At 53.5% G+C, this 23,501-nt stretch overlaps 1 protein-coding gene across 7 annotated transcripts in view; it reads right to left on the bottom strand.

Annotated features, from left to right (window-relative positions):
• The window catches only part of ABCC8 (ATP binding cassette subfamily C member 8), a gene marked incomplete at both ends in the record, with an annotated part of 70,849 nt that overhangs the window by 16,548 nt on the left and 30,800 nt on the right, over window positions 1-23,501 (bottom strand). For 3 of the 7 annotated variants that reach the window (XM_079788141.1, XM_079788144.1, XM_079788146.1), the window contains 11 exons: window positions 836-916; window positions 1,599-1,683; window positions 2,747-2,845; window positions 3,698-3,733; window positions 5,379-5,414; window positions 11,272-11,377; window positions 12,094-12,169; window positions 12,565-12,681; window positions 12,814-12,919; window positions 14,952-15,097; window positions 16,196-16,236. In XM_079788141.1, coding sequence (XP_079644267.1) covers window positions 836-916; window positions 1,599-1,683; window positions 2,747-2,845; window positions 3,698-3,733; window positions 5,379-5,414; window positions 11,272-11,377; window positions 12,094-12,169; window positions 12,565-12,681; window positions 12,814-12,919; window positions 14,952-15,097; window positions 16,196-16,236 — 929 coding nt within the window. Of the gene's footprint in view, window positions 1-835; window positions 917-1,598; window positions 1,684-2,746; window positions 2,846-3,697; window positions 3,734-5,360; window positions 5,415-11,271; window positions 11,378-12,093; window positions 12,170-12,564; window positions 12,682-12,813; window positions 12,920-14,951; window positions 15,098-16,168; window positions 16,237-23,501 lie in introns of all 7 variants that reach the window. The other 4 variants (XM_079788145.1, XM_079788147.1, XM_079788142.1 and 1 more) reach the window with 3 other exon arrangements.

Below are 23,501 nucleotides of genomic sequence, written 5' to 3'. Positions count from 1 at the left end.
GGGAGTGTTTATGTGTGTTGTGGAGAAGAGAGAATAAAGCTGGGATCAGAGACCCGAGGTTCCTCTTCTAATTCTCTCTCTAAATGGCCCCCTCTTTCCTTTTGTTTAACTGACCCACACTTCAAGGCCCTCCTCCAGGAAGCCTTCCCTGATTACTCTAGTCCTCACAGCTGTCTTCCTGGACAAGGCTCCTCGTAGTCGGGGCCACACAATTTGACTCTCAGCTGGGCTGAGCTCTGCCTCCCTATCTGCACCTTTGAGGCCAGTGGTTTTTCAGTATCAACCAAGGCACCCAACAAAGAACTTGGCATGAAGTAGGACAGGGATAGCCAAGAAGTTTGATCTCATGTATGATGGCTAGTGGTTACCCAGAATACTGTGTTGAGAAGGATTCTGAGGACAAGTTAAGTTTCTGTGGGAAAAAATTCTGTGAGCAACTAGCAATGTCTGCTGTGGGCACAAGATGGGAAGTGGCAGCACACATTCAATGTACTAGTCATTCTCATAGTCAGGCTAAGTACGTACTGATAGGTTGGGCTCTCTTACAGAGAAGTGGCCTGTAACTACTACTTGCCTTCCCTCATGGCTACTGCGGAGCTCAGTGTGAATTCCGCAGTGGGTCACTGGCACTATCCTTGTCTCAGTTTCCCCATTAATAAGATGAATAAGTAATATCTCTCTGGCAGGAGAAGTTTGCTCCTGGTGATGGTGATGGTGATGGTGATGGTGATGGTGATGGTGTGTGTGTGTGTGTAGGCATGTGTGTGTAGGCAATGAGCCAGGGAGGCAAGCCAGACACGAGGGCCCCTAGGGAGGTGCTGGCTGGTGCACTCACCAGGAAGACGACGTTGGTATGCTGGTAGAGGGCTCGGGCCACGCTGATTCGCTGGCGCTGACCACCAGACAGGTTGATGCCCTGTCACCAAAGGGGAAGAAAGGTCACGCCCTCATAGCCCTTCAGGAGAGACTGTCCTTGCATCTACTCGACTGTGAGCTCTCTGGGATAGAGGCCTGGCTCCGTCCATCTCTTTGTCCCCCCTCACTGTGCAGAGAGAGGGCACTTGTATATGTTCACTGAATTTAGTGGGAAGTGGGGCATATAATCTCCAAGTCTTGGATGAGTCATCATATAGGTGCTAGGGACCATCTGACCCGTGAAAACCAAGACAGAGGATGTAGGGGTTTCATTATACGCAAGGAGGATGGCCACTGGAGAATCCTGTTGTCTAAGCTGTGGAGGAGGGGCCCGCCTGCAGAGTGAACAGAAAGAGCATAACCCTAAGCCTAGCACAGTGCTGTGGGAGCTCCCCGTATATCCTCGGGGCCTGAATGAAGGAGATGTCAGTCATCTCCAGCCTGGGAAGGTGGTAAGCTTTCTGCACCAAGCAAGGCTGAAAACTTGCCATGGACAGCCACCAGCCTGGGTTCAAGGAGATGATTTTGACCCCATTGCAGGAAGCTCTGCAGCTTCACCCTCTCTTATTCCCCAGGTAGCTGTTCTCCATGACAAGGATCTGGGACTTGGTGTTGGTGATGGGTGGGGAGTAGGGGAGGTTGAGGTCCCAGCTTTGAGAAAACCCCTTGGAGGCTCTACTAACCCGTTCCCCAATCTGGGTCTGGTCTCCGTGGGGCAGGATGTCGATGTCCGGCTGCAGGGAGCAGGCTTCGATGACCATCTTGTACCTGGAGTGGGGTGGGGCGGGGACCCAGCTGCTCAGCCTGACCAGAGTGGGGCCTGAGCACTGGCAGAGGGTCATTAGCCTCCAGGCAGCTGTGCCAGGGTGAGCAATGGCTTTAATGGGTCTCCTGCTTGGGTGCAAGCAAACACCACGTGGGCTTAAAAAAAGCTGAGGGCGGCACGTTACACGGGCTTGGAGCAAGTTAAATATTTGAAGGATGGAATTAGATGGCAACAAATATTCCATATAAGTGACAAGAGAGGCCCAGGGGACCTGTGCAGTGGGAAAAGTGACAGTCAGGGCCCACGCTTGGGGTGCTGCCAGGGCAAATTACTGCTGGTTGGTTTAGGCAGTGATGCTAAACAAATATTTGCCCAGCCTGCTCCTCTCATGCTTCTTGGGCCAGCTCTTCACCCGGCAGGTGCCAGCCAGGGTGCACAGAGGAGGCATCCGAGTGTCTGGGTGACATGCTCTTGGGTATCAGGCAGCCTTGTATTTGAGACCCATTTCGTCACTTAGTGGCTGGGTGGCCTGGGGCCAGTTACCTAAGCTTTCTGAGCCTTGGTTTCCTCACCTGCAAAATGAGAATGCTAATAGTACCTGTCTACTGGGATTGTGGTGAGCATTAGAGGAAGTCACATGTACAGAGAGCGTGGCACTGGGTCTGGTAAGAGCTCAATCAATGTCAGTGGTTATTGTTCACTGGAGGGGAAAGAGTGCACAGGCTGAGGAGCTGGGGGTAGGGAATCATGAGCACAGAGACTCCCGGGGATCTGGGTTGGCCGTCCCACCAGCCACAGGAGAGGGCAGCAGGGCTCCCGCACCTCCCTCGCCTCCTGCCCTCTCACACGGGAGTTGGGCTGCCTGATGCCCGGGGACATCTGAATTGTTTCCAGATGGACCGTATGGACCAAGCTGGAACCCAGCTAAGCCGGCTGGAGAGTGGACGGCTGGGTGTGGGGGATGGATGGAGGGCAGGGTAGGGCAGAGGGCTGGTGCAGGTAGCTCATGCTGCCCATGATCAATTTCTCCCTCCCCCAGCCCACCTCCCTCTCAGAGGCTTTTACCGTTGTTTGTTGAAGGGACTCTCAAAGGTGATGTTCTCCTCCACGGTGGCATTTAGCAGCCACGGTTTCTGAGAAGCATAGGCCACGGGGCCTCTCTTCCTGGGAAAAGCAGGGTGGGAGTAGGGAGGCATTTTCAGGGCTCATTCTCAGAGGCACTTGTCCAGGTGATGGCTTAGGCCAGAGCAGGTGGGTGGGGCGGTGCTAAGGTGGGAGGTGCAGTTGGCCGAAATCTGCTCTGTGTGGCCCCTGGTGACAGCTCCTTCCCCAGGGCCTGAGGCGGGTTTGGGTGTTGGGTGTTAGCTGACTCGGGGGACCTTAGCCCTTCCCTGCCCTACACCCCACATGCCCCACCCCGGTAGTGTGTACCCCTTCCTGAGTCCTACCCAGAGCCAGGAGGGAAACAAGCCAACACTGAGCCCCTGGTTTCCCTTCACTGAATAGCTCTCAAACCATTCAACTTTGACATTAGCAGGTAACTCTCCAAATGGAACTTTTAAAGGAAGTGGAGCCAAGGAAACCACACTTAGAATGATGCAACTTTTGAAGACCCCCCAAATTAAAAAAGAAAAGATGACTTCAGATAAAAATGACCTGGGGGAGGGGGCGGCCGGTGTGGCTCAGTGGTTGAGCGTTGACCTAGGAACCGGGAGGTCACGTGCCAGGGTTGCAGGCTCGATCCCCAGTGTGGGAGGCAGCCTATCAATGATTCTCTCTCATCATTGGTGTTTCTATCTCTCTCCCTCTCCCTCTTCTCTCTGAAATCAATTAAAATCTATTCTAAAAAATGACCTGGTGGGAAGGAGCAGCTTGATGCGCCGTGGCTTCCAAACCACCCCTCGGGCACAGAGCCCTGTATGGCTCCTTCCTGGGGCCTGCCCCCCACAGTTCTCCTCGGCCTGAGATCCCCTGAGGAAGCCGGGCCTGGAGGGCAGTGCTCCCGGGACACAGTACCTGACGTCCGCCTCGGCTGCCGGCTCCCGCTCTGGGCTGCAGCAGGGGAAGAAAGACACAGCTTCAGCGTTCACGTGAGTGGACTGTGCCCTCCGCAGACATTTCGAGCTCCCTCAAACCCAGCACGAGGGTCTTTATCATCCCTGTGACCACGTCTGCAGCCACAAATGCTGCATGGAGGGGTGTGGGAGTGGGGTGTGGCCATCCAGGGGGAGCCTCCAATGCTGGAACGCCAGTAGTATCCAGAATCCATATGAGGTATGTGAGGAGGGTCCCCCGGGAAGGGTAAAGGGGAGTATGGGGTAAAGGCGCCATTGGTGTAGGCTCATGGGGGAAGGGGACGTCTTGCATCGGAAGAGTAAGAGGACCAACATGTGGCTCCTCCAGACCCAGCCTCTGCATCAGGGCCAAGTGCACTGGCCGAGGTCTCAGGCTGACACAGCTGCACCAACAGCTGGGACAGGTAGTGCTGTCTGGCTGGAGCCAGGCCTGGCTGGGCAGGCGACAGTGTTGCCTGCAGTTTGTGGGTGGGAACCCCACAGCTGATGAAACTCAGGTGGCACCGAGAGGACTGAGAAGGTGTGATTTGCAGCCCCATGTGGTCCTCTCAGAAGACGACAGAAGAATCTGGGATCTGCCCTGAGACCCGGTCAGCTGCGGTGCCCATGGGCCCTGGACTGACCTGACCTGCTCCAGGACCAACTATGCTGTCCTGTTATTCTCATCCGCACAAGCGTACTTGTCACATACCACGAGGCCTGATATGTGAAAGGCCTGATATGTGACCATTGGCTCAAGAACTATGGTCACTGTGGCTAGAGAGGCTGGGCCTGTCATCACATCCTGGCACTTGGGGACAAGGTGGGAGAGAGGGCAGAGAAAGACAGGGACATGAAACCCTAGTGTTAGAGAGCGAAGGCCAGACCTTAAACCCGCATAGTTGAGTCCCTCTTTCCAGCCCTGACTTCCCACCACCTCAGTGTGTTTGAATGTTCTTGGGAGAGGTGAGGTCAGGGAGAGTTTTGAGAGCCTCAGAGCCCCATTAATCGATTTCACTTTGATTTTTTTTAGACAAGAACATAAGGCAGCAAGACCACATTTTTTTGTCTGGTCTGGGGGATACCTCTTCTCTTTATAGCGTGTTTCTCAACCTTTTTTCTCATGATCACCCCCTAGGGCCATTTTAGACAAATGTTTTCCAATTGTCCTTTCTTGAACACATTTCTTATCCAATGCTGTGTTTTTTGTTGTTGTTGTTTTTAACTCACGAGGTTGTACAACCATCACCCCAATCTAATTCCAGAACATTCTCATCACCCTTAAATAAACCCTGCACCATTAGTAGTCGCTCCCTTCCTGCCTTCCCCCTCAACCCAGTGGCAACCACAAACCTACTTTCTGGCTCTATCCACCAGGAGATTTTAATCCCACAGGTATACTGTATATCTGTTTGTATACATGGTCACAGTCATTGTAATGTCTAAGTTTTCTCTCTCCCCAAGAACCAGATTTTGTTTTCATTGAGAAGGCCTCTGAAATTATGTAGGTGGCACACCCCTGAATCCATAATCAGTACCCCCACCACCATAAGCACAGCCCCCCCTTGCCCCCGGCGTGCCCCACACCCAGACCCTTCCTTTATCCAGACCGACCAGCTTCCAACTCAGTTCCAAGGTTGTACCTGGGGTCCTCTCCCGTCTCGCTGTCAGGAAGGCTGCTGGGGCACAAATGGGAGGGAAAGAGCACCTGTTACTTCTCTCTCCATTGACTTTCTCTCCATCACACTGGGCCTTTGGGGAGAAGCAATCCCTACTGTCCCCACTCCCCACCCATTCCCAGTGTCCCAAGTGGCTTCCTTGGGGCACACACTGCTGTTCTCAATCCCTGCCTCTCCGGAAGCTGGATAGGCACCCTCCCAGACAGCAAGGGCTTCACCAGTGTTCCTGGCACCATCAGAGCGGCAGTCAGGCTGGCTGGCACCAAGATCAGCTTATAGTTGGGAAAACTAAAGCTCAGTGAGGGAGAGGGACTTTTCCAAGGTCATAATCATTTCCTACAGTGTTTCCAAACGGCAGAATGAGACCCAATAAGTGGATCTGAAATAAGTGAATTGCAACTGCACTGAAAAAACAAACAAACAAAAAAACACACCCCAAATCAGTGTGGTCAAGATATATAATTTTTTTTTGTGTGAAATTGTTTCTCTTGTTTATCAAGGAATAAATGAATGTAGTGGACTGTGCTGTAAAATGCATTGCATACTGTGGATTCTAGTAAATGTGTTTTTTTTTTTTAATTTTGTTTTTTAACCACTGAGTGAGGTGACCTGATTTTGGTACCAATTTTGCCAGTGCTCTTTCTTCTGCCTCAGGCCGCCTCCCAGCCTTTCAGCAGCGGCCTCCTGCCAATGAGAAGTGTACTCTGACAGGCGCATTTGGGGAAAAAGAATCTGCTCTGCTTTCAAGTAGACCTTACGGAAACGATACTGCAACCAGCTAACATTTATTGAGCTGTTCGAGCACTCTGATAAGCACTGGGACAGTACTATCTATTTTAAAGCTCAAAACAACCACACGAAGGAGGCGTGTTTTGACTGTCCCCACTTTACGAAGGAAGTGAGGCGCAGAGAGGCTAAGTAACTTGCCCAAAGTCACAGAGCCGGCAAGCAGCAGAGAAGATAGGTTTGTTTGACTCCGAGGCTCCATATTCTTAACGACCGTGCCACCTAACTTCACTGTGATCACCGGCCATGGCTCTGATAAACGCCTTCTTCTCAGGAAAACCAGGGTGGACCGAAAACAGGGGTGGAAAGAAGCCTGAGGAAATGAGGAAGTTCTTTCTGTCTTCCGCTGAGGGGCAGGGCTGACTGGAGACCCTGATGGATATGTCATCACTAGTCTCCAGTCTCTGTGGCCTCACTTCATTCTCTCAACCCAACCCAACTTTGGGTGCCTAAACCATCAGATAGCTGTAATTTATGGACAAGCTGGTAATGTGAGCAGGATGAAAAAATCCAAGCTTACAAATTCCAACTGTGCGGCCACAGCCCAGATAAGCTTATCTGTGGAGTCTCCTGCCTTGATTGCTTCCAGGGTTGCAAAGGCTGTCATTTATCTGGAGGAAAGCGCATCTGCGGGCTCCCCGGGGACCAGGCCCACAGTGAGCCCTCTCTGCCCTAATCCGGTTTGCACCATTGTCTGGGCTGCTCAATTAGCCCTTATAATGGACTCGCTCCCTCTCTAATCAGCTCCTGTGTAAGTCTTTTCTCCCAGTGGGATTTTAAGGCAGGAAGAGCATCTTTCAGCCCCCACAGTGGAGAGCACACGACGGATCTGTAATAAAGGGAGGCTGTTAACTGACATGTTAATCATTCGGGAAGAAGGGAGTGGACTAGGATACATTGTAGGTGTCCTCATGCCAGGCACGGAGTGAAGTTGCTTATATTCACCACTTCATCCTCACAGCAACCCTAGAAACAGGTGCTAGCATCCCCATTTTACAGATGGGGAAACTGAGGGATAAAGTTTGCTTAATGGGCCCAATGGTACAGAGCTGGGAGGAGGGGAAAGCTGGGGGTGAATCCAGGTTCTTCTTCTCCTCTTTCTAGCATAGTCCCAGCTTCCCTAGAATGAGCCTCCCAAGACGTGTATGTCTATGTTTTAACCTGAAACGTAAAGAATGGTATATGTGGCGCACACTTTCTCTCACTGATGACTGGGCTCTTCAATGAGTGTTGGGGACATTCTCCCAGGCCTGCAATTTGGGGACCAAGCACTGAGCTGAAAAGACAATTTCCCCAGTTTTCCAAGCCCAATATCCTTCCCTCTAGCCAGCCATGAGCTGGGCACGTGAGTGCATCAATCTGAATGAAAGCACAGAACCTGCCCTGCAGGTGCTCACAGTCTGGTAGAGTGAATCGGACAAGTACAGAACATTGTAAGGGCCAGAAGAAAGAAGAGCAAGAAGGTATTATAGAAGCATTGAGGGGAAGGTACACACAGACATGGATGCCAATGCATAGGAAAAGACTGGAAACTTTTGGGTGATGGGAGTTAGGTGGTTTTCATCTTCCTTAGACTTGTGTATCTTTTCTAAATTAATGCACATCCTTTTAGACTCAGAGAAAAATGTAATTTCAAAATGTAGTTTGGAGGAGGAAGCAATCTGAGGAAGTAAGGAAGGGCTGGTAGGAATTACAGCAGAGTTGAGCCTTGGAGAGAGAAGCACTGAGACAGTGGAGATGGAGGGAGGGGCGCTGGGATAGAGGAGATGGAGGGAGGGGTGCTGGGATAGAGGAGATGGAGGGAGGGGTGCTGGGACAGGGGAGGTGGAGGGAGGGGCACTGGGACAGGGGAGATGGAGGGAGGGGTGCTGGGACAGGGGAGATGGAGGGAGGGGTGCTGGGACAGGAGAAGTGGAGAGAGGGGTGCTGGGACAGGGGAGGTGGAGGAAGGGGTGCTGGGACAGTGGAGATGGAGGGAGGGGTGCTGGGACAGGGGAGGTGGAGGAAGGGGTGCTGGGACAGTGGAGATGGAGGGAGGGGTGCTGGGACAGGGGAGGTGGAGGAAGGGGTGCTGGGACAGGGGAGATGGAGGGAGGGGTGCTGGGACAGGGGAAATGGAGGGAGGGGTGCTGGGACAGGGGAGATGGAGGGAGGGGCTCTGGGACAGGGGAGGAGGGAGGAGAAGTGGAAAGAATAAGGGCTCCGAAGTTTGTATCTGAGAGGATACTCCACTCACTGATTGCAAAACCTTAGGCAAGCCCCTTTACTTAGGGGAACCTCTGTTTTCTCATCTATAAAATGGGGGTAATGGCACAAACCTCAGGGACACTGGGAGAATAAATTATAATATAGCTCGTAGCTGGAGAGCTGGGGTGGGGGTGTCACCATCTTTTCAGCTCAGGGCTTGGTCCCAAAGGTGCAGGAGGGGCAGGAACTGAATGGCCCCAACACTCATTTAAGACCCCGGCACTAAGTAAAAAGGGAAGAGGTGGACACTGAGGTTGGAAGAAGTTAGGACTCATAGGTCTCTACGTTCTGTTCCTCTTGCCACAGGCAGGCTTGTCGTTGCCCTGAAATGTGACCTTTCCTACCCACAGTGCCTTTTCCAAATGATGTCAATGGGTCCTCATGCCCAATCTCTGAGAGAGGAAAGGGTTTCCTCATTGTCCTGCTGAGGAAACTAAGTTTCAGAGAGGTGAAGTAACTTGCCCAAGGTCACACAGCTAGAGAGGCAGAGGCAGGTCTACAACCAGAGACCATCTGCTTCCCAAGGTTGGCTTCACACAGTGTCCCTTCTCCTGTCTGCCCAGGAAATCTGGGGTGCACCTGAACCCTGGGCCCCACGCCCCAAAGGCTCCAGGAACTATATGAGCAAATGGGACTGCAGTCCTGAGAGGAACCTATTTCTCATTCCTGAGGAATCAGGGATCTCGGGAGGCAGCCTTCACACCAACCACCGCAATCAACAACGTTCAGAGGCAGGCCCAGGGCAAGCAGGGCCTAATGCGTGGTTGCCATGTGGAAGCCTCGGCAGGGGTGGGGGCCGGCAGCAGGGAGCCCTCGGGAGGCTGATTTGCACAGGGAGGTGGGACCTTTTCCCCACTCGATGCTTTCCCTCGGGGCCCAGCTTCCTGCTGGCTCCCTGGGGACGTATAAAATCATTCTACTGCAGACACTAATGGCCCTATTCTTTATTTTCAGGGCAAAGATTTCATTTAAGTACATCTGCTAATATTGCCTTTTTATAACAATGCTTTCCTCTTAAAGATTAAGGAGAGAGTTTGCAAATTCCCAGGTTGATAGTGCATTGGGCAGAGTGCCGGGCAGGGGCTGGCGACCAGTATGCAAGGGAATGCTTGGGAGTCACAGGATCCTCTAGGAGAGCCGGACCCTGCCAGGTCTGCTCAGGGCTGCCGCAGTAATTCTCCAACCCAGAATGCCAGGCCTCACCCAGTGGGCCCTCGGGGCCTGCCCTGGGGTCTGTCTGCTCGCCTCTGTCCACCCAAGACGGGTGAGCTCGCTGAGGCAGGGGCCAGGTTTTCTCCTCTGTAGTCTGGACAGAGGGGCTCACAAAATCCACATCTTATGTCGGGCACCTGGGGTCCAACATGGAATCCTCCTCCAGCCCTGTCCTCAAGGAGCTCAGTGTCAGGGGGAGACGGCCGCAGATAATCACAGTGCAGGGAGAGACGCACTCACTCCTTCCCAGTGTTGGTGGAGGAGCTGGGCGCTGAAGTTCTGGGTTAGGGGAACAGCTTGGGCAAAGGGACGCAGGAAGGAGAGACACATAACAGCACATTTACACTGGCCGTCTCTTGAAGGTCGTCCATGGTTTCTGGCTCACTCATTTAGCAAATAAATTCATTTAGCAGAGCCACTGTGGATGCAGAGGCAAATAAGAGATGGTCTCTGTCCCCAGGGAGCACACCACCGTCTCCTGGGAGACAGGATGGAGTACAATTAAAGAGCATTTTGTTCCTGGCAGAGAAGTACATCATCAAAGAATAATATTTACAATAATATTTATAGGGCACTCATCACATGCTGGGTCAAGCCTCACGTCCACCCCGTGGGTAATAAGGGAAACCTGGTAACGAAAGGTCACAGAATTTGCGAAGCACAGAGCCCCAGTTTGAACCCAGGCAGCCTGGCTCCAGAGCTTGCTCAGCCACACTGCTCACGTGTTCGCTGAAGGAATTAATGCACAGTTGTACAAACAAACCAGTCTCCCCAGAGCATTCTCCGTTCTGCGCCTCCTCTTCCTCCATCTCCCAGCCTCGTGCCTCCTGGAACTCTTTCTTCCAGGCACTAAAAACCTCCATCGGGTCCCTCTTTCCCTCGGCTACTGGGAAGCTCCAAGCCAGCTTGTGTATTAAATGCAGTAGCCGACTTCTGCCCAGGTTTCTGAACACCTTTTCCAAATGCTTCATTCCTTGGTTCCTTTTTTCTTTTTAAAAAACTTCTATTTTATGTGTATCATTTATCAACTAGTCTCAAGTGCTTTCTGGGAATAGGTGGGCATAAATAATAGATTCATGCTGGACTCAGCGTGGGTTCTGGCTCTTTAATTAAGATAGCGATCTTTCCCCAGAAACCCATGCTTGTCTGGGTTAATTCTGGCTCCTCAAAACATTGACTGAATGGTCTGCTCCAGCTTTGCTGAGGATCAAGCTGGAAACCACTGTCTGGGTTGCACTCCGCCGAGTGAGCATCGGCTTTGGAGTCAAAAGGAACTGAGTTTGAATTCCATTTATCAGGGGGATGAATTAGGGCAATTAGTTTAACCGTCAGCAGTACCCACCTTGCCGGTTGTCATAAGGATTAAATGGAACAATGCATGTAGAGGACTTGGCAAGGTACCTGGCACATAGTAAGGGTAATGGGTATTCTTGATGATGATGGGAATAACCAGCCATATCATTTATTGAGTAATCACTGGACACACAGTGGGTGCTCAACAAATGCACAATGAAGGCATCCTTAACGGAGCAGGATGGTTGGAAGGAGGGCTGCCCACCCGCCCACTGTGAGTCTCCCCCCATTACCTGAGCCCTGAGGATGTGTGTATTACCTGTTCCAGAAGACGGCCCCCGAGATCTTCTGCATCTCCCCCAGGGTGGCGAGAAGAAGTGAGGACTTGCCGCAGCCCACCTGCCCCACGATCATGGTCAGCTGGCCTGCAGGGAGGGAGGCCAGCAGATGGGGCTAGGGCCAGGGGGGCGCCTGAACAACCACCACCCAGAAAGACAGACAGATACGCCTAACCCTGGGGCCCTGTTTCCTTTCCTCCTACCTAGAATCCCCAAGGAGTCCTTTCCCTTTTGAACCTTTCCTTCTGGAAATCTACACCCTCCTTTTCCTTCCTCACCGATGATTTCCCCCATCCTTCCCAAAGCTCTTCTTCTCTCTTCCACGGTTCCCCAGTGTGAGCCCAGCTCCTCATGGTCCCACTAACACCACCCCGAGTCTCACCTCCATCCCACTTTCATGCTTTGCTCAGCGGCTGCCCCTGCCAGAATGGCCACCCTGCCTCCTGGCCCGAGGGGCCCTGCTTATGCTGAGAAACCCCACCTCTTCCATAACGCCTTCCCTGGCTACTCGGGTCTGATCTTTTTGCGAAGTGCCCATACTGTCTTCCACCGGTGGTTTGACATCAAGGCCCCCATCTTGCCCTGTCCTTGCTGCTGCACACGAACCCCTCGAGGATGAAGCCCACCCCCGCTCCAGAGTCCATGCCCTGGAGCACCCACCATGAGTGCGCACAGAGCAGACACTCAATAAATGCTGATTTTTCTTGTTCTCTCCATTCGGTGGAGACATGGGGAGGGGCACTTCAGACAGGACTCTAAGGGGGACACCCCAGACCATGATGGAGGGGTGAGCGGGCCCTTACCTCGGGGGATGTGGATGGTGATGTTGGACAGCGTGGGAATTCCGTCGGGGGTCCATGTGAAGAAGCCTCCAATGATCTTCATTGGCAGCACCCCACCGCCCGCAAGAGAACAGAAAGACAGCTGGATTTTCAGTGTTGAAGTCTCTTGCCTCCCCTCCTCCCTGAAAGCCAAACCTCCCCTCCCCCACTGATTCCAGTCCCTGGGTCACTGCCAGGACAGGGGAGTAGAGAAATGGTCTTCTCATGCCCACCCCTGCCTGAGGCACCCTCCCTGAGAGGGCAGCCATGCCCCCCGCCCCCCCCCCCCCCGCCCGCCAACTTGGTCGAGATGGAAGATTTGTCCCTATGAGCCCTACAGGCAGGTACGGGGCAGAGGGCTCAGCACATAGGTCTCTGGCCCTTCAGATGCTGAGCTCCTTCTTGGTGCTGGTGCTGGGGGACCAGGCATGGGGTGCAAGGTCTCGGACTCACCTGGACACAGCAATTGTCAGCATTCCCGTCTGCACTGGGGACCAGCCTCTGCAGTGGGCCTGGGAGGCCCCGACAGTCCTCCCGGGCAGGACGCTTGCGGTTCACGACCTTGAGGGGCTGGGGATGGTTAGGAAGAGGTGAAGGCTCAGGCGGCTGGGAGCTGTGCAGGGAAGGGAGCCCCCTTCCTGTGAGGAAAGGCTGAGGCAGGATGCAGCAGGGCTGAGTGGCAAGGGGAGGCCGGGCACTCACCACGGCCTGGTACTTGCTGGCCTGGCCCTGGGGCGCAGGCTCCCGGGGAGCGCACTGCTCCTCTCGGATCTCTGCACTGGACAGGAACTCACTCAGCTTCTGCACGCTACAGAGGAAGCACAGAGACACCCCTCGCCCCTGCCAGGGGCAGAGGGGAGGGGGGAAGGGAGAGGGTGCAGCCTGAGAGAGCAGCTCTGAGAAAGTTCCGGGTCCTGAGGTGCAGCCCCGACAAAGCTCCCACTGGAGGGGGATAAAGCAGGGGCATCCCTGGTGGGAGTATTAGGTGTTACCAGGATTTGTTAGGGTTGAATAATCCTCTGGAGTAGGCTAGGGTCTGGATGAGGGTGGATTTGGTTAGTTTTAGGAATAGTTCCATGTTAAGGTTGGTTAGACTAAACGATGGTTTGTGTTAGACTATACGAGTTACTGTTAGAATTAAGGTTGGTCAGTGTTAAGGTTAATTAGGGTTAGAATTGGTTATTAATAGTAGCTAATATTTATTAAATATATACTATATGCCAGGCACTATATGTTTTATAAGCATACAGTTTAATCCTGCTAGGGGAGGTGTATTATTCTCAACTCACAAATGAGAAGCCTTCCCCCATCCCACCCCACCCACCCCAGGGATTTTCCTGTGGACCCAGAGGAGGCTCCAAAAGTTTTGGTTCATTTTCTCTATCCCTGGGGGTGTGGAACGTGTCTTGGGCAGCTTGAGAATGATCTATATACCTCTTTCCTCCATTTGCTAAATGTCCCATAGGCCTGGGCCAGACAAGCCCTCTGACTCTCAAGGCAAGTATAGTCTAAGGCTCTAAATGCACTGTGGCCCCTGGTTTCTGCTCTGTGCATGAACCCCTTCCCCTGACCAGGAGTAGACTGACAGCCTCCGCCTGCCTCCTCCCCACCCTCTGTGTCTCCTGGACCCAGCACTCTCTCAACAGTGAGTGCCTGCATATGGAAATGCTCCTGAGAATCAGCACAAGGATTTCCAACAGGTGCAGCATTCTTAAAACTTGTGGTTTCTACACAGAATCACAGGGCTGGGGTGGTATTGGGGAGGGGGTGATCATTAGAAGTCTCAATGCATGGCCAATAAATCTGAGGCAGCACAGCCAACCGTGGAAATGAGAGCTGATCTTTTCCAGCATGTTAGTCCCTGGATAGATATTCATTTGACCACAATTCTTCTGAGTTATATATAACCCCTTCCATCCCAGAACCCCTGCCAGAGCTTCCCTGTCTAAATTGCTCCTTCCATTAGCTACTTCAACCCAATAGCTACTCCTTCCTGCTAGCTGCCCAGGACCTGCCGGGGTCCCATGAGACAGGGGTGTCATTTTCCTCAAGGCTATAGGGGCTTGGGTACAGAAGATATTTGTCACTGTCTGGTCCCATTGATGATGAGGAAGGACATAGCTAGCTTTCCCCAGAGATATGACAGGCCACTGTTTTCAAGGAGCTATTTCAGAGGCCCAAGGAGATCCTCACAGTCAAAGCCTCAGCCCTCTACCTTTGGACATTCATTCCCAAGAGGGCGATGCCTCTGGGAGAGTGGCAGTCACCACTGGGCTCAAGAGCCTGGAAGTGGGGCCTCCCAGAGCGCAGGCCAGTCGGGGACAGGACCTGCAGGCATGTGGGGGAAGCTGCTTCACTGACCAGGGCTGTGAAGGCTCTGGGACCCGTGGGAAGGACAGGGGATGCTCAGCCTGAGGAAAACAAAGATTCAGTGGATACCTTCTGAAACCCGGGGGCTGTCCTATGGGGAAGGGATGATGCTCATGCTGGGTGGCTCTGGAGGGTGGAACTAGGACCAATGGGTAGTAGTTATGAAGATGTACCAATTTTGGCTCAATGTTGAGTTTTTTTTTTTTTTTTTTACAGAGTTATCTTGGAGTTGACATTGACATTGGAGCTATGCAAGCAAGTTGGCTAGTCCTTTCTCAGGGATGGCTTGGAGGGGAGCCACACGGGGCCTACACCCCTCTGCCCACCACAACCAGCTCAGAGAGGCCCAGATCCGTGGGGAGGCATGTCCTGGGACCAAATAGCGTTGGCTGTGACTGTCAGTCACTGGAGCCAGTGCTGGGGCTGCCACATGAGCTGCCTGTCAGCGCCCTGGCTGGACCGCCTCTCACCTGACTAGAGCTTTGACTGTAGACCGGACCACACTGGACAGCAGGAACAGCGGCGTGACCAGGATGTGGAAGAGGGAGAGGGAGGCGAAGGCCACCGAGGGCGAGAAGTCGGCCTCTTTGAAGAAGCTGGCGTGGCCCACGAAGGTCTGTGGACAGAGGCACAGAGTGTGGGCCCCTCCCACCCCGGAAGGAAACAAGAGGCCTGGAACAGGGGACCTTCCAGTTAGGGACACCTCCACCATTCTCACAGTCATCTCCCGGCAATGTCCCCGGCAAATTCAGAACTCCAAGCTGGAGGGCCAAACTGCCCCTCCCTATCCTGGCCCCTCTTTGCCAGGAGTGGCCAGGGCGGAGCCCTCAGGTTGGGTCAGCTCTGCCCCCTCTCAGACAGCAGTCCTCAGCCAGGAGAACTGTAACCACCTGGTCACAGTGCTTGCCCCCTGGCTACCTGGCTGGCTCACTGTCACCCAGAATTCCCTGAAGAGCCGGGCCTGAACCAACCCAATAAATCATGTCGAAAGAGAATTCCCAAGCATGCCTGATGGGCTGTGAACGTCACAGCTCAGGGACACCGGCCCCGGGGAAATAAATGCATCTTCTTAAAGAACCGTAGCTATCACAGAAGCCAGGGGTGGGAGTCCTGGGTGAAGGGGCTGCGGGTTCCCGGGGGCCCAGGCCTTTCTGGGGGGGCACGATGCTGCCCCCACTGCTGAGCTCATACACGGCTTTGGTCAAAATTGCTTTAGAAAAACCTCCACTGTAACATCTAATGACATGCAGGATTGTTCGTGCCGCACCCTTACAGTTCAAAGGGCAGGTTACAAAACTGCATGTGCGGCCCAGTCCTATTTTTGTAAAAAGGTCATATTACGTGCCTTCAAAAAGGACTGGAAAGAAACACATTAAAGATGCTGCCAGTGGGATCATGGGTGATTTAAATTCTCTCTGCCCTTTCCGCTCTGGATTTCCCAACGTTGCTACCATAAACATGCTTGGTAGCTATTTTTAAAAGAAAGCTTAATTTCTTAAACACTAAGCCTCAGGTCCTCCAGGCCCGGAAGCCCGAGGCCCTTGACTTCCTGGAGTGGGGGAGGCGCCCCCTCCGCATAGAGACGTGCAGACCACTGCCCTGTTTGCAGCCCCACTGCTGAGTCACCTTCCGAAGTCCCGTGCTGAAGGGCGGCCTCCCACTCCAGACATCCTGCCCCACAGCCCACCCGGAGGTGGAGGGAGCAGCCACTTACGATGAGGACAGCTGCGATGGGGATGGCCGTGTTCATGAAAACTGTGGAGGAAGCACAGGTTCAGTGGGAGCGATGAGGCAGCTAAAGTGAAGGCCCCCTCCCGGGTGGTGGAGGCAGTACAGCCCGTGGGTCCCTTCCCCAGCCGTGGGGTGGAGCTGGGGCAGGGTAGGGGCACAAGTCCAGCCCTGTGGCACCTCCAGCTCCTTACCTGTTTCCCTCAGGAGGACTCTTGTCCCATGCCTCTGAGATGTAAGCCTTTACATAGAGGCTTACATGCTCCTATTCTGCTCCAAAGTGTGAGGAAAGCCCCGTGAAAAAGTGGTGGAAATGGGATTGGAGAGGTGGCGGCCTGTGGTCAACTGGGAGGCCAGCAGCATGGGTTTCTGGAGCCAGCAAGTTGCTTCTTCTTCCTTTGCCTTTGGTCCCTGGGTCCCCCCAAACGGGGTTCCCTCAGAGGCTTAGAGGCTTCCTAACCTCCCATGGCTCTTGGGAAAGATTTCAAACTCATTCAACCTGAGGTATCAGCGATGAAGGACAGCTTACAACGGGGTCTCCCTTAGACTGAGAATCCATGCCCAGGTGGGCAGTTGGTTTGTTTAAAGTGTGGCCTTCAGATCCTCCATAGGGACCCCAGAGAGAAACGAGAGCTGGACATAAAGTCAGAGAACGGTGGATTCCCTGCTACGTATGAGCTGGGTGACCTTGGGCTGGTCATTTCCCTACTCCGTGCCTCAGTTTCTTCACATGATCGTTATGAACTTGTGCTTACTTGTTCACATGTGCTGGCTTTCCCCCAAGGTCAGAGGAGATAATGTAGGGAACAGGCTCTGTGAGCCTCAGGTGCTGACTATCACACCTCGCCCGCTGCTAGCTCAGCCCTGCTCCTCAGGTCCCTGCTCCCCTGGCCCAACAAGGAAGATGCCCGAGGTCTGGGCATGGGGTCCTGAACTTGCAGAAAGAGCGACCCTCCTACTATCACCTTCCTATCTCATCTTTAATTTTCCCCGTAGCCTCTTCCCGGCCAGCCCAGAAAGGAATCTGGTCTGTAATTAGCCAAATGAAAGCAAACGAGCCAGGAGCCAGGAGCCAGGAGCCAAAGGCCACGGGCTCAGCCTGTGCATGTGGCCCTGTCTAATGAATGGTGAAGTCTCGGACACTCCGAAGAAGCCCAGATGGTTAACACCGATCCGAGCAGCTGAGTGTCTACTTACTCCAAGAATCCTGCATTGGCCAGTACATACACAGTGTACTAGTATATGGAGGTCTGGACGCCCGAGTGGGAGGAAAAACATAGCCCTGCCTCCAGGGGTCTCCTAGTTTGAGGAAGGAGACAAAACTGTGCCCCCAGGAAGGCCCTGATATGCTGGGGAGAAAGGAAACATGCCCCTAGGGAGCTCCCAAGCAGATAGGGAAGACATTGTGCCCACCTTGGCGGGAAGGAGGCGGGGGGGGGGGAGGGGGGGCATCCCTAATCTGATGAGGGAGACACAGCCCCTGCAGAGCTCCCCGTCTCACGGAGGAGATATGGCTGGGGCTCTTGGGGGCTCTGCCAATCTGTCTGACCACAGGCTTTTCATCATCACCAGCAGCATACATGACCGTGCTTTAACTGCCCTTCCTGAAGAGGGCTCCATGCCTCCAGGTGCCCACAGCAGTGCCACAGCCCTCCCTCAGAGTCTCGGGCAGGGGCAGGATAAGCATTATTGGTTTTCCTACAATAGAAGGGACCCTGGTCTGGGACTAGGACATAACACAGCCATCACTGGCTGAGGAGAGGGAGGAGGAGAAGGACTCCCATGAGGCCTGGGCCCTTGACCATCACCAACTGTATAGCTCTAAACACAAGGTAGCCTTGTCCCTCCCCTCCAGGGCCAGTTACTCCAGGGAGCTCTCCCAGGACAGGGGCCTCCTTCTGTTCCTCTCCTGCCTATCCCAGCAACTACCAAAGCGGGGGGTTCAAGCTATAAGGCAACTGTGCACCACCCCTTGTTCCTTGCCTCAGGCTGAGACCCCTCCCAGCTAAAGAACAGGTTCAGAGTTAGATTGTAAATCGGTGCAACTCTGCTTGGAAAGCAATCTGGGGCTTTGTAGCTAGAGCCACAGAGTTTAGACCTTCTGATCCTATAATCCCTCTCCTGGGAATTTATCTTGAACACATAATCATTTGAGAGAAGTAAAAAGCCCTCAGCAAGCTGGTGCTAGCTATAGCACTGCAACAGGCAAACAAAACCACAGCCACAGCCACAGCCACAGCAAACAAACCACCGGAAATGAGATCAACTGGCAACATCCAACACGAGGGGCTGTTTTAGTAAATGTGGTTCATCAACTCTCAGGGAGATACTGCAGTCACAGAACACGTCACAATGAACACTTGGTTCTGGAGCATGTTTTTCCTGGTTGTGATTTTCCTTCATTTATATTTTTTCTATTTTGTTGTCTTTGTTCTTCTTATAGATGCTTGAGCTCCTTTGAGGAATGAGACATGCTATAAGTAAATTTAAAAGCGAGTATTCCAAAGCTGATTCTCTCAAAAGAGAATCCATCTATAATAATAAAAGTGCAATATGCTCATTAGACCAGACGACCTTCCGGAGGAAGCTGGGGCTGCGAGGGAAGCCTGGGTCCCAGGTGTCAGAGGGAAGCCGGTGCCGGCAGCCGGGGGAAGGAAGGCCTACTCTTGCACGGATTTCGTGCATCGGGCCTCTAGCATGGTATGATTAATGTTCTACCCCGTTCTGGCTGTTGTATGGAGACACTAAAGAATGAAAATATAAATTTTCATTTTCCTCACCCTCTTTTGCAAGGATGGCCTTTGTGCAGGAACTCTGGGTCCCCTTTGGGGCTGGGACTGGGGGATGGAATTACCAGCTGCTTGTATTTTAAAGGCCTCTCTGAAGAGCACCCTGCTGGGCCCTGAAGTGGACAAGGCTGGAACTAGGGATGTCAGGGAGGCCTGGGAGGCTCTGACGCCTCTTTGGGCTCAGCAGACACCCCTGAACACTGTGGAGGGTGGGGAGACAGGGAGCTGGGCATCCCAGCCGTCGTGTGTTGAACACTGTGGCCTTGCCTCTATTTTCCTGAACCACATGAAGCCCTGTAAGATGTAAACGGGGGTGGTGACGGAGGTGTAAAAAAAAATATGACCAATAGATCTCTCTCCAACTTTGGCGTGGGGTAGGAAAGAAAAAGGAAAACAAGATACTGCTTAGATCTTGCATATCAGGGAGCAAGGAATCCTGTTGAATAGCACGAAGTGAGAGCAGAAGATTACAAAAGGATGTGTAAGTGCGGTGCTGCGGTGGACAAGTTTAGCCGCACGTAGGCAGGCTTCAAAGGCCTCCTTCGAAAGCGAAAGCCTCTCTGTTGTGGTGTAGAGATGTGGGTAGGTGTTCTATTCAACTTCCCCCAAAATATCCTCTAAGAAGAACTTATTAAAAAATTCTTTTTTGAGGGTCTTCTCTGTTCCAGGCATGATGCTGTGCTCAGGGGGCACAGCAGTGAACAACATGCTGGCTTTTCCCACCCTTCCCAAATGAAATGAACCCACAAGTCAACCGAAACCAAAGCGGGGTGCAGATCATCACTCCCCTGGCTTTGCCAGGTGCACCACAATACCAGCAGCTTTTCATTTCCAAAGATAAATATGTCAGAAGCCACGTGGCAGCGAGCCGCAGCCAGCCATTTGTGCCCCTGGTGAACTGCAGCTTTGTCCCGGGGGTGGGCGGTGAGGGGTGGCCAGTGGGAGCTGCAGGCTCACAGCCTGGCCTAACTGCAGGCAGCACCCGCAGGAGGGGGCAGTGTAGTTGGACGTGCACAGGGCTGTTGTACATTCTGTCTGATAGTCGTTCAAAGTCAGCAGAGGAGGAGGAAAGCAGGTCACCGGTGTGTCTGCCGCTGGCAGTGGTGGGAGCACAGCAGGAGGCTCCACACGTCACACCGATTTCTGCCTCCTTCACTGATGAACCTCCCAGTTCCCCCTCAGCCACCTCCAGGCCCAAGAAGGTCAGGATATGCATCGGCAACCCACACCCACCGTGGCTGCACCAGCTGGTGGCAGGAAGAGCAGATATTGAAGAAGAATTCCAGAGAAGCTGGAGAAGGAAGAGGGGCCAGGTCAGGAGGTCCTGGCTGTTCTGAGACAGGGCCTCCACCGAGGAGGACAGAAGGAGCTCAAGTCTTGGGCAGTGGACCGGGGCAGGTACTAGGTGTCCTGCGAATGGGGTTCACCAGCATCCTCCTGCCCGTCCCACCCCCATGCATGGCATAGTTGGGCTTGGGGGTTTGTTTTTTGCTTTTCAGGACATGGTATGAGGCCAGTCACACTCATCCAAGGAGGGCCCACCTGACGGTGGTTCAGACCGGACTGGGAGGACAGAAGGTCATGACCCAGTACACTAGGAGAGATGGCAAACCCACCTTTCCTGCAGTTAAACTCCTTCAATGGCGCCCCTGCCTCAGAAGAAGACCCAGAGGCCTGCACACAGGGCACAAGGTCCTGCATGATCTGGCCTTGTTTCCCTCTGCTCACCGGATTATGTTTGAGTCTTGCACACACTGTCCTTCTTCTCACCTATAGCCCTTTGTAGATGGAACATTCCTCCCCTTACCTGGTTAACTCCTAGGAGTCATTCTTTGAGCGTCGGCTATGAACTTCACTCTATGACTAGGTCAGGTACAATTCTCACTGTACCTATAGAAAACCCCTTTCTACTCCTGTTACTCAACACACGGTCCCAATACCAGCTTCCCTACTAGACTGTGAGCAACCTGCAGGCAGGGACCGATATTTCTTCTCAGCTCCGCATCCCCCATGCTTAGCACAGCGCCTGGCACACAGCAGGTGCCCAGTGAAGATTTGTTAAGTAAGTGAATAAAAGAAACAAAAGAGGCTAGGGTCGGGTGAGTACCGCAAAAAAGGAAGTGGGGCATTTGGAACTGACCCCTGGCTCTGACCACAGGCATGGCATGGTCGCCCACAAGACTGTGAGGGTGCGGACCATGCCTTTTACCCCTTTAACCTCCAAGGTCTCAGTAGAGTTTGGCACAGACAGAAGGCTCTGGAATGGGTGCTGCATAAAGGACAGAATGAACTGGCAGCGTGCAGCTTGGTTGACTGGTAGGGCCTAGGACCCCTTTGTCACTCTTGCAAAGCTTGTCCTCAAATACATGGCGGGGCTGGATACCTAGAGTTAAGCTGCGGCTGCAAGGAAACAAGTATTGAACTGACTTCTAAGGGGAGTGGCCACAGCACTTGCCTCCAGCTTTTCCCCATTTTATCTTCTACTCATTGAAATCCTGCCCATCTTGCAAGATGCCGCCAAGCCTCATCTTGCATGAAGCCCTGTGTGAACTCCCGGTCCACATGGGCTTCCTTCTTCTCTGTCATTTGCTGGCTGAGGACCTCAGTGAATCATTTAACTTCACGGAGCCTCAGTCTTCTCTGCTGTAAAACGGGACAATGGAGCTACACACTTCACAGTGTTGATGTGAGGATTAAGTGCAGTCAGGCTTGCTAGGCAGGCATGGCGGAGCAGGTCCACACAGTGTCCAGCTCCCTGCCACACTGTGAGCTCTGACTTCTCAGCAGACTACACACGCTTTGAGAATGGGGAGCACATCTTACTGACTCTTGCATTCCTCCCGGTACTTAGCACAGGGCCGAGCACACAGGGCTGGGCTCACTCAACACCCACTGAGTAACTTATGTCTGTTTTGCTTTGATTCTGAATTTTGATGGTGGGGAAACTACACCCATTTCCTTTTCACCCCCTCCGGGGAGGCCCTGCCCTGCCCTGCACCAAGGCTCCACACACAGCTCTCCGTGAAGCTGAAGGTGAGACCATCAGATAGAGAGTCAGCGGTAACCTGTCCGCCCCACAGCCTGATTGACTGGTGTAGGATGACAGACTGAAAGCCCAGCAGGCAGCACCAGATGGGCCCCATCAGGAAATGTGACTCCGGGGCTTCTCTGTGGTATCAGGACCCATGGCTGGCTGGCGCCGGGGGCGAGAGTTAAAGATGCCCCATTACCTCAAGCCTAATGACCTGTGTCCTGATCCCTGGGGACAGAGAGCAGAAGGCAGGAAGTCTGGGAGGAGATCAATGAAAACACACTCAGCGCATATACCTGCAGCCAGGAGATGCCTCACCCACCATCCATCTCTCCCCCTCCCACTGACCAACACAAAGAAACCCGTCCCAGGAAGGGCGAACCCTGAGCAAACAGCGCTGGGCTGTCAGAGCTCTCCCATGGGCTCTTTCCTTTCCCTCCCCAGCGCCTCTCCCAGGGATCCGCCTGGGCTGCTCTGTTGATCCTTCTGAGTCCCCCTCTTGGCCCCAGAGCCCCTTGCTCCTTCCAGAGTCATCTCAGCTCTTGACAACATACAGTCTCCTTTCCCTGGGTCCTCCCGGCTTCAGGCCACTCACAAAGGCCTGGCTTGTCTTCTCAGGTCCCCAGGGGACAAGTGCACCCACTAGATAGGCTTCAGTGGGCCGGCCTGGGAACCTAGGCGTCTTTTGCTGTCGTTTACATAGGATGGAATGCGGGATAAGCATGCATCTCCTAGGAGCAAAGTAGCTGCCACCTGCCCCCATCACCATGACGGAGGCTGCCCCCTACTTTCCTGCCAGCGCCTCAGTATCCTTGCTGCTTCTCTCCCATTGCAGCAACCATGAGCCTGCCCTACCTCACCCTGCTGTGTTGTTTGTTGCTGGGAGAGAAAGTCACCTGGCTGATGGGGGAAGCCATTTCCTACCTCAGCAGCTGTTCCCCAGAGGAAAGCCCCTGTTCTCAGGTGTCTGTAACTCAGGAGGCTGTACACAGGGTTTCTGTTAACACAACCAGACCCAGGGGCAGGCGGAGCTGGCAGAGGGAAGGATGAAGAGGGCCTGGGTCTGTGGACACTGATTTCTGAGCTCTCTAGGTCCTCCCCAATTTCTGCTGTCCCGTGGAGTGCTCAGCCTGAGGGTCGAAGGCCACAGGGTCTGGGGTGGGGGTCCAGGGGCGAGACCAGCAACCTGGAGTGTCTTGGTGAGGAATCCAGGAACCAATGGCTGCCTGCCCTGCTCACAGCTCCCGTCTGAGAAAATCAGATCCTAGCAGGACTTTCTGCAGAAAGATGCCATGGCTGTGCTGTGTATGGTGGGTGGCCTGGCCACTGCTGACTGGACAAGGGTTCCTGCCTGAGGCAAAGGACCCCAGGGTCTGGCTGGACACAGAGAGGCAGGACACCTGGGTGCTCAGCACAAGGCTTGCCCTGTGAGAAGCTTCAGGTTGGATGGTGGCCACCTGTCCCCAGCAGAC

This window comes from Cnephaeus nilssonii, assembly GCF_951640355.1.
Source record: "Cnephaeus nilssonii genome assembly, chromosome: 13".
Lineage (NCBI taxonomy): Eukaryota > Metazoa > Chordata > Mammalia > Chiroptera > Vespertilionidae > Cnephaeus > Cnephaeus nilssonii.
The sequence above is the reverse complement of the archived record's forward strand: the minus strand, read 5'-3'. Positions and strand labels throughout refer to the sequence as shown.